The 10,000-nt window shown below is 38.6% G+C and overlaps 1 protein-coding gene across 2 annotated transcripts in view; it reads left to right on the top strand.

Moving 5' to 3' along the window:
* The first annotated feature begins 4,181 nt into the window (after positions 1-4,181).
* Positions 4,182-10,000, top strand: part of LOC137992724 (ras-specific guanine nucleotide-releasing factor 1-like) — a 79,976-nt gene continuing 74,157 nt past the window's right edge. Inside the window, exons 1-2 of one of the 2 annotated variants that reach the window (XM_068838212.1) lie at positions 4,182-4,733; positions 7,471-7,580. In XM_068838212.1, coding sequence (XP_068694313.1) covers positions 4,470-4,733; positions 7,471-7,580 — 374 coding nt within the window. In that variant the 5' untranslated portion in view covers positions 4,182-4,469. Of the gene's footprint in view, positions 4,734-5,934; positions 6,031-7,470; positions 7,581-10,000 lie in introns of those variants that run through there. The other variant, XM_068838213.1, reaches the window with a different exon arrangement.

A 10,000-nucleotide genomic window follows, 5' to 3' on the forward strand; every position in this document is an offset into this window, starting at 1 on the left:
AAGTGTTTCCGTGAAAGGATTCGATGGATGAAATAAATGTATATTGAGATAAAGTGCGGGTTATAGGTGAAAGGGAGAAGTGATCCTCGCAATTGTCTCATATAGACACCCATGTCTATAAGAGGCAATTGCTTAAATTGTCAAGATAAGTTCGAGGATCACGCGTCCCCATTTCGCTTATAAGGCGCGGCACGGCTTCATCAATACATTTTTTCATTGAATAGAGTTTACTTAGAAAACGAATTAACCGACGTTCGACGCGTTATGTTCGTCAGTGTTAAAGCGCTTTTTGCTACCCTTACTTGCTAGATAAAACAAAAAAAGAACATTTATTGACACACGGTTATATTTAACAGGGGCGTATCCAGGGGGGCCCTGGGGTGCCGGTGACCCCCCCCCCCCCTTTGTGACAGTCAACAACATAATACAAACCATACCTGTGAGACTGGAACAGAGTAATTTATGTCACCTGCAACTTACTTCAACTATTCATCTCCACACTCACTACTCATCCGAAAAATTGTCACGTTCACTAGAAACAGCGTGGATATCGACATGACAAACCGGTAAGTACCCTGGGTGTGAGAGAGTGTGACCTCCCTTTGAAAAATCCTATCTACGCCCCTGTTTAAAGCTAAAAGTTAATGACCTTCTGTAGAAAGTAACAGCTGAAAGAAATACAATGACATTTAGAAACCTGCTGAAAGGAGACAACCAGGTGATCTTTTTGAACTTGTGAGGCAGAGGGCCGTAGCCAGACAAAAAATATGACTGAGGCAACGTCCGTGGTTAAATTCTCTTCGTAGGTATTTTAAGTGTTTATGATAAGTGGCGAGTACATCAGTTTGAAAGACAACACTGGAATCACGCTTTACTTTAAAATTTCACGAAAAAAATGACTGAGGCAAGTGCCTCGGTTTGCCTCATGATACTGGCTACGGCCCTGAGGCAGATCAAGAATTCTTGGCGACCGAAATTTTGTTAGTTGGAGGTCAGAGCCGGGAGTCAGAGGACGATTTTCTATTGTGTCCAGTGCTTACGTGAGCGAATATCAAGCCGTAACCACTTGGTCACATCGCCTCTTGCTTACCCTTTTTTACTCCTTTATCACAGGATTGAACTATCTCTTTTTTTAAGGATAGGAAATGACCTACCATTCAGTCGGGTGGTATGCCAAAATGCGTTGACAAGTGTAACAAATTGGCGTTTGATAATCCTTTATAATGATGAACTTTATTAGCTGGCTGATACCTCTTGTTAGTACTTCAATGTTTCATCTGCTCGGCTTTTCAGAAACAATTTTCACTGTATTTAACCCTATCCACACTAATGCGTCTATAAACGTCTACTCCATATCAAATTACCAACGAGATGCTTCCGTGAAGCATACACTGGGTTGCCTGTGGTACTTGTTACAGAAAATCAGATCGAAGGCACTGAATTGTGTAGTGTTGAACTACAGCATTCCAGTCTCTGAAGAATAACAAATAAAAGAGAAGCGAGAAACATTGACTTCTGAGCTGACATGTTGATAATTTTCAAGTTCCCTCACAACTTCTTTTCACCACAAGTTTTAGTTAATTCTCTTGTGTCCACCAGAGATATCTACGCATTTCCACTACCCTCTCGATCCTAAGAAAATACGCGCAGAAGGCTCTATGCACAAAGACACAACTTACCAGGGGATGAACAGGCAAGACTTTTACCGACACGGAAAAAATAAAAAATAAAATAAATAAAAAAAATAAAACGAACAAATCTAACCTGCGATCAGGTTCTATTTTAGTTTCGCGTGGTACGTCGAGTTGGCGAGCCTGACCAAATTCCTCTTCGAAATTCCTTCCGCCCACTTTTTTTGATTGATTGACATGTCCTTCGTCGGCCAATCAAATTTACTTCCATTACACCAATACACGCGTGGACGGCAGATTTACGCTATTTTGTTTTCAACCTCGTTCCCAGGGTCTCTCTTCTCTGCCTCCATTGTCGTTGATGGTGGCAGAGAAGAGAGATCCTGGGAACGAGGTTGTTTTGTTTTCACCAGAGTTAATTACCGTGGGAGGAATATTATAAACGAATTCGAAAGTTACCGTTGGCTTTAATTTGAGAAAAACACATTTAAAGCATGGGGAATGTTTTCGAGGACTATATTGCGGCAAAGGCCGGTGAATATGCAATCTTTTGAGCTTGACATCTTAATTTGTAATTGAGATAACCTAGCATTTTGTCGTTGGACGATTTGAAAATACATTATTCCTTTAACGTGTTTGCCCATGAAGGTTTCTTTGGTGATTTTTTCGGGTAATATCTTCAGTTGCAGTGTATTTCTAGAATTGCGCGCAGTAAAATCATGATAAGTTTGGCTGTTAATTTTTTGATGGAGTACGAACAGTAAGATGGACTCGCAAAGTTTCTTTTATTGTTGTACAATTGATCTCTCTGGAAACATGCCATTTTAGTTTCTGGAGTGCGAGTTTTAAGTTAAATCAACTGGAAATATTATGAAGTGTGCAAACAAACCGTGTCATGTACAGTAAATAAATAAAGCCGTTTGATACACAGTTATTCAAAACATGCATTCGTGTAACTTGCGATTTTATCAGCATCTCCTCCTGTTGATATATATGTCCCCTGTCTCATCCAGGAAACCAATATGCATCGGCTTTCATTGCCATTTGAAAGAACCAGCTATTTAGCTTTCAAAACATCAGGGAAGTTTGTGCCAAAGTACTTTCAACCCGATGGCCACAGAGCTCGACAACGGAATCGTTAAAGTGGTATTATGATCAAAATTTTACCCCTTGATTTTTTTAGTGTATCTCATAGAATTCCATGAAAGAACAAAAACGCCATTTACCGTTTGCAAATATCTTCATTAGTTCCGGAGATATTTAAGATTGAAAAATTGGTAAAATATGCAAATGAGATGACTGATGACGTCATACACTCAACCCAATATTACGTTAAGTATATAAATAGAGCTAAATTGGCCAATTTGCAGCGCAGACCATTGAAACTTGGTAGTGTAATAGTTCTACAGGAAACACACCTATGGCTATAAAAAATGTTGTTCCCATGGCAACTCACTCTTTTCCAGTCCCCACCCACTTGATTTCAATATGTTAGTGATTTTCAACTTGAAAAATGTTAAACAAGGCCACAAACTCGAGCTAACATATTTATATGCTTGCTGGATCATGCATGTAATGTGCTGTTAGCAAATATCAAAATGGAACGCCAAAGGTGGCCAGAAAAGCTTTTAATATGGGGGAGGTCTGGAACTCAGTATGATGCCATGGTAACAGAACTGTTAAGCTCATATTATGGAGAACATTTAGTAGAATCTTACTGCAAAAAATCAAACATTTCTGATTCAAATTGGCTGAGATATCTCTTTTCATCATATTTCAAAAAAAATTTGGTTGAGTGTATGACGTCATCACTTGGCTAATTTGCATATTTTAAAAACTCGAATATCTCTGGAACGAAAAGAGATATTATATTTGAAAAACGTAAACAGCATTTTTCTTCTCAAGCAGACTACTTGTTTATGTTTCAAAATGACTTAGATAGGAAAGATGCGATTTTCGTCATAGTATCACTTTAATTTCACTCGTTCCAGAGATTCAAACTCGATTCTGGACAAGTTGTGAGATGTTTCAGATGGTATATCTCCATTTAAACAAATAAAATCAAGTTGCACCGTCCACGGCATTGTAAGAACAAAAGGGCGCAAATTTTTTCGTACACTTATGGAGGATTAGTCTCGAGGACTTCGCGAGAGCTCCGCGCAATCACGATGGCATTTTCACTTCCGGCGTTTCAACAGCCAATCAGATCACGAGTTTGGTCGGCCAAAATGACCGTTCGGAATTCTTGAAAGACTTTTGGTCAGGCCCAATTTTAGCGAGCGACGACATAAGAGAACATATGGGCGAAGCTAAAAATGGGCCTGATCGCAGGTTAGAACAAATCCTACCCACTCTCCGACTAGGATTGCCATGCTGGCAACCCAGTAATAAGCCGGAAAATGAAGATGGAAAGAGGAACTGTCGAAAATTGTTGCAATGGTCTCCAAACAACAACGCGGGAGGTTACGGTTTTTTCAGCATTTTGACCGGGAGGAACTGAGTACAATTCAAAACATTATCCCCCTCCCCACCGTGCAGAGTTGCCTTTTTAGTCACAACTTATTTTCGGAGGCGCTTGATCCAGAGTCCTGAGGTTTCGAGCCTAAACAGAAATTTAATGACAGTAATCCAAGTGTGATTCGTAATCCTTGGTTCAAGTTGAAATCCTCATTATTCGTGTTTTTCAGAAGATGAAATTTACCCTGGAAATAGGATATTTTTGTAGACAACCGGTGAAGATAGCCTTTTGGTCATAAACAGAGTCATCATACGAGTTCACCTGTGGGTAACACGTCAGCTGGATGCTCATGAATTTTCTGCACATTTAGCTTGATCATCATGCCCGCTTCTGTGAGAATTAGCGAAGAACAACTCAACCACCTGGTTTCGTTGGCAAAGCACGACTATTCCATAAGCGGACCTGTTTTCATGAAAAACCACGAAAACGCTGGAAAGTGGATGCAGCGCTGGTGTGCATTGTACCAAAATTTTTTGTTTTATTTTGAGAATGAAGATTCTTCCAAACTTGCGGGAGCTATCTACTTGGAGCATTCAATTTGTGAAAGATTATGCTTGACAAATCTGAAGGACAGCGAAAACCAGGTCAGTTGAGGTTTTGTATTGGCTGTACAAATCTCGTTTATTTTTTCGCCAGCACTCGCGTTAAAAAGCCGTTTATTTGATATAAATTTGGCTTCATTCTTTCGGAACTAGCCGCATTTTATTATTTTTGTTCCCCGTTGAATTTCTTGTATTCAAATTAAGGGCGAGAACATGATCTAGGTTTGATTCGTCAAGTGAAGAGAGCTGCTTTTACTTATTAAAGCTTACATTTGCAATAAAAATATTTCTTTAAACCCGTCGTTGAAATTACAGGAAACTTATGGTTCAAGTACTGTGTGGGCGAAATGGGGCGCATTTTTAGCTCTTGTCTAAATTTGTCAACAACTAGCATTCCTGAAACGCGTATGAAATCGATCTTATTAATCTTATAAAATAGCCCTTTCCAATATTTATGAGTGCTGTGACATTTGTCTCCGCCGTCTAGTTCATGAATAGTTCTTTTGGGATATTCCCTAATTATTGTCTTTTTCCTTCCATTTATTTAAAGGATTTTTTCACACGTTAACGTTCTCGGGGAACGTAATTCTTTGTTGATAATCGTAGATGGCTTTAAAACGTGACGAGAGATAATTGTGAACCATTATTTACTATTCCTATATCAAAAGCGGACAAATATGTTTTTCATTTCTTAGGGTGGTCCCTGAAGTTTAACTCTTTTCGTTTCTTTACGCAGTGCGGTCTACAAATTTAAACAAGTAAATTTATAAGTTTCACGGACAGAAGGTAGTTAATATTTCTCAAAGGGGTGCCTCGTAATTTTTGGGAAAACTGCATGACAGTTCCTTGATGTCAGGTGTAGAACCAAAATAACACGTATTTAGACAAGTTAAATTTATTCAGCGTCATTTAAAGTCAAAGGATACGAGACATGTTAAATGAAATCGTAAGACACATCTCAATAATTTTCTTGAAAATTCTTTTAATTTTTTTTTTGGAGCCAATCACAGCTTTCCTTGTCTAACAGATTCTGACCACTTAGTACTTTTTGATTAAGTGATTTTTTTTCTTCAAACTTATGCAAGATCTGTTAACCAGATAAGATGTAATTTACATGTGTCTTGTTCAATTGACAATGCAACAGGCCATCTGCTATGGGGAATTGCCATTAAAAAATATTTTTCAACTTGTTTTAGTTTAAATATTATTATTAATTCACAGCCGTTTGTGGTGCCATTATTAATTTATTTTTGGGAGTAACATGCAAAAAATTGTGCTGCTCTTGTGCATCCAGGAGTGTTTCTCGTGAGTCTGAAAGGTTTCTTTACTGACTGTGCAGGTATTAATTTAAGCCACATGCCATAGCCTTCTCAGTCAGATTCAGACAACTTATTTTGTCAGTAGGTAGACTTACACATTGTTAAAATGTTCCTGTTATTTTTTGAAAAAGAACCCTTTTAGATTTTCACTTAGCAAAAGAGGTGACGAACAGACTTCAGGCTGTACCTTGTTTACAAAAATAGGAAGATAAATTTTATCTCCCTATTTTTGTTGACAATGTAATCACTTTATGCAGTAGAACAACAAAAAGATAATTTTTACTCACAAACAGTGACGAGCAATACAAGTGTAGAGGAAGAAGCATCTCGTGACTTATTAATTTGATTAGTAAAGTAATTGACGAAATGAATTTTTGTCATAATGTATAGGATATTAAAAAGAAGATGCCCTCCAATGACAACTCAAAAACAATTTCATTAATACTAGATATTAAAGAAAAAGGATGAGGAAACTACATACCAGTACAAGTGTATTAACATTGAAACATATTTTTCACGCTACTCTGGCTCAAAATGAGTTATGTTTAAGTTACGATTAAAGACCCAATGTTTTATTTGTCCAATATACTCATGTTTGCAGTCATGCAAGGAATAGTATACACAGTGTTAGTAGTGCTGAATCCTTAGGTTTAAAGAAAATATGACTCAGCTTCTGAAAAGGTTTTTGGGCAGCTTTTGTGTTGTGGCTAGCCAAAATTATTTTGATATATAGGTTTCGTAATGCCTTGGAGGTAGGAGATGGCTGCAAGACCAGTAGCTGTCCTCCTCCACCAAAGAATCATATATAGGAGTATTTGGGGTTAATAAGCAGTTTCGAAGGAAAGTTTTTGGGTAACTATGAACCTTTAGAACACTGACACACTTTAGCTTTAGAATCCCAAGACGATGGAAGACACTCACCCTTCATGAGCATTAGGTTCCAGTTTCTGACTTTTTGTGGCAAATAGGGTGATGAAAGTCGAAAGAAATATATTTGTCAGTGTGCAGAGTTTACGGCAAACATTAGCCTTGTTTTTAGACTTCTATGGTTCATAAAAAAAGACAAATGTCTGTCATTTTCATATTCGATAGTGAATTGGATAGACGACTCAACCAAATTTAAATGTGATAAAAGGCATTCTGCTTCATTTATGGATACCGCAGAAATGACATTGTCACTATATCTGAAGGCTATGGGTTCTCCTATATCTTCCGTTATTTGCCAACATGGTAATGGAAGATGTTGAACAATGGGCTTTGGCTATTTCACCAATTCAACCTTTATTTTGGAAATGATAATTATTTTGACGATGTCATTTATGTGGTAGCCACATTATAATAATTATCATTATTGTGTACGAAAGCTACCACTCAGAGTGTGAGATAAAAACAGCTTTTTTGAAACATGAAAATAAAATCAAAGAAAACCAAAAATAAATATGTTCTAATTCAATTTTTAGAACTGTCTTTCTGTCAGCATACCAACAGTAGATGGACGGCAACAATTCATATTGAGGACAAGTACGGATGATGAGTGTGTTGCATGGATTGAAGCTATTTCGAACTGCAGGTACTGTATAGAATCAGACTTGGTTGTGGCAAACTTTAAGAGAAAAGTTGTAACTTCAAGGGAATTCCTCTATATTGTATTAAGTAGTAAAAGATACTGTTACCTCTTGAAAACGTAAACTTTATTTTAGTACAACATGCTCCAATCTGTGAAAAACTCTAAAATCAGTTCTTAATCTATGATAAATAAATTGGTGCTTTAAACAGTGTGGAGAAAATTCCTCATTTAAAGTTATCATTACTTGCTATATCTAGTAGTAATTGTCTGAATGAACGTAACATTGAAACTTAAGCCTCAGGTTCTACTGGCATGTTGGCAGGATACAATAATATTATTATTATTATTGCATAAATGGCCTTCTCCACAGACGTTCTAATTTGCCTACCCATTTGTTACATTTAGTATTGCTAAAATGTCCTGGAGTACCATTTGTCGTTGATATTTATGTAGCTAGAATACAAGAATGAGGCCGTTTGCAGAATATTATTGCTTTTTTGGGGTTTTCAGTGGATGTAATTCTGATTTGAGTTTTTCATAATTCTTTTAATTATTACTAAATAAATGAAAATAATATTATAAATTAACTCTTCAGTCATAAGCCCATAATGATATTAAGAGTCATGGTCTTTCTGAAATACTGGAGCTTAAGCATGCAATGTTTTTGCGACTTATAGATGGCAACCGAAGGGTTCATTTTGCATGCTAGGACTGTATTGCATGACTCTCCCAGACTTTTTTAAGTACTCATCTCTAATGGAGAAAAGATACTTAGCAATATAAATAAATTATTAATGTGTTTGTCTGAAGACAAGTTAAATGTCAAAAGGGAGTTGCTGTCGGCATCTCAAAAAAGGTGGGCTTCCTAATATTAGCCAGGCTCAGGATCATAAAAAGCAATAAGTACCTTTAAAGTTCTTTCAAACATTCTCTGGTGATGAAACTGTTAATGGCACATGGGATCAAGGCTTATCAAGGCTGTTGCCTAATGGGCACCTAAGTTGTTCATGTTGGTGACATATTTCTGTTCAAGGACCCCACACAGGCACCTATAGAGCTGTGATTGTCTCAGGACCGTGGCTCCTATCTCCCGGTAAATTTGGTTCCATTTGTAGCTGGCCTTCAAACTATTTGTGTTTTTGGCGAAAAGCTATTATACACTGTAGTATGTTTCACAAACCTGATATAAATTATTTAAGTTTTTATTAAACATGATCGTTGTCCTGTTTATCCTGTTGGCAGTTTCAGACTGGGTAAAATTTAAGAATCCGATCCCACCAACGCGTCGGCCAACGCGTCGGCCAACGCGTCGGCCGACACACCACCGACACACGACCGACACGTCGGCCAACACACTACCGACACGGCCGCAGGTAGCCGCAGGGTCTCCAGAAGCTGAGCCTAACTACAAATCAATTTGTCGGCAGTTGCAGCAGAAAAATCAGCAACTTGGCAAGGTTTACCAAGATCTGAAGGCCCAGTTTGACGAGCTTGAAGAACAGCTAGCGCAGGCTCAACAGGACGCCGATGAGATGGCAGACTTGGTCCGGCAAAATGAACTGGAAATGGCCACCTGCAAAGATCAGCTGAAATCCAAAGATGACCGCATTAAGACCCTGGAGCAGCAGCTGCGAACCTTGCAGAACTCAGATCCACCAGCTGCAACAAACCATGAAAGTGCTGCGAAGGTCGACCGCAATGACCTTACTGAAATCCATCGCCGATACGCAGCAGTGCTCTCCATTATGACCGAGAAAAAGTGTAGCCTGAACAACGCGTACAGACTCGCAGGCACAGCACGCAGCACGGTTAGAGACTTTCTGGGTATAGCGGAGCTGCGAATTGTAAATGAAGTAACATACGAGAGCACCCTCGAGAGGCTGGGAGACCCGAAACTTTCAGTTAAAAGGATCGAGCAGGAGTGCCGAAGGCAGCTGGGCGATCTGTTGCCGTTTGTGAAGCGACTTCTCATCGCGAAGAGGCTGTTGCCGATGGCGTTGGACGATGCCTTCTATTCCTAGAGGGTTTTGTCAACTTAAAAAAAAACGGCTCCTTTAGGAGCCACCAAGTTTGCAAAAGTCTATGACCAATTCAATTGCATTATGTTGTTCCCTTGTGCTCAAATATATTCTTGCCGCTTAATGATACTTCAAAGTCCTGCTTCCTTGCCGCATAATGATACTTCAAAGTCCCGCATGTCCAAATTCGCACCCTCTTAGAAGCCCTGTAATAATATATATAAATAGCTGATGATGACGAAGTCTCGGGCAACGAGTGAAAACTGGGTTCTAATAACACTTGTCGTAATGGGAACTGGGTTCTAATATCACGAAATACAATATGGTAGTGAAAGTTTTCCGTCGAAGACAGTTCCGTTCAGTTTGAAAAAGGTACGTTTAGGTTTTCAACAGTTCAATAAGGCC

This window comes from Montipora foliosa, chromosome 2 (genome assembly GCF_036669935.1).
Source record: "Montipora foliosa isolate CH-2021 chromosome 2, ASM3666993v2, whole genome shotgun sequence".
Lineage (NCBI taxonomy): Eukaryota > Metazoa > Cnidaria > Anthozoa > Scleractinia > Acroporidae > Montipora > Montipora foliosa.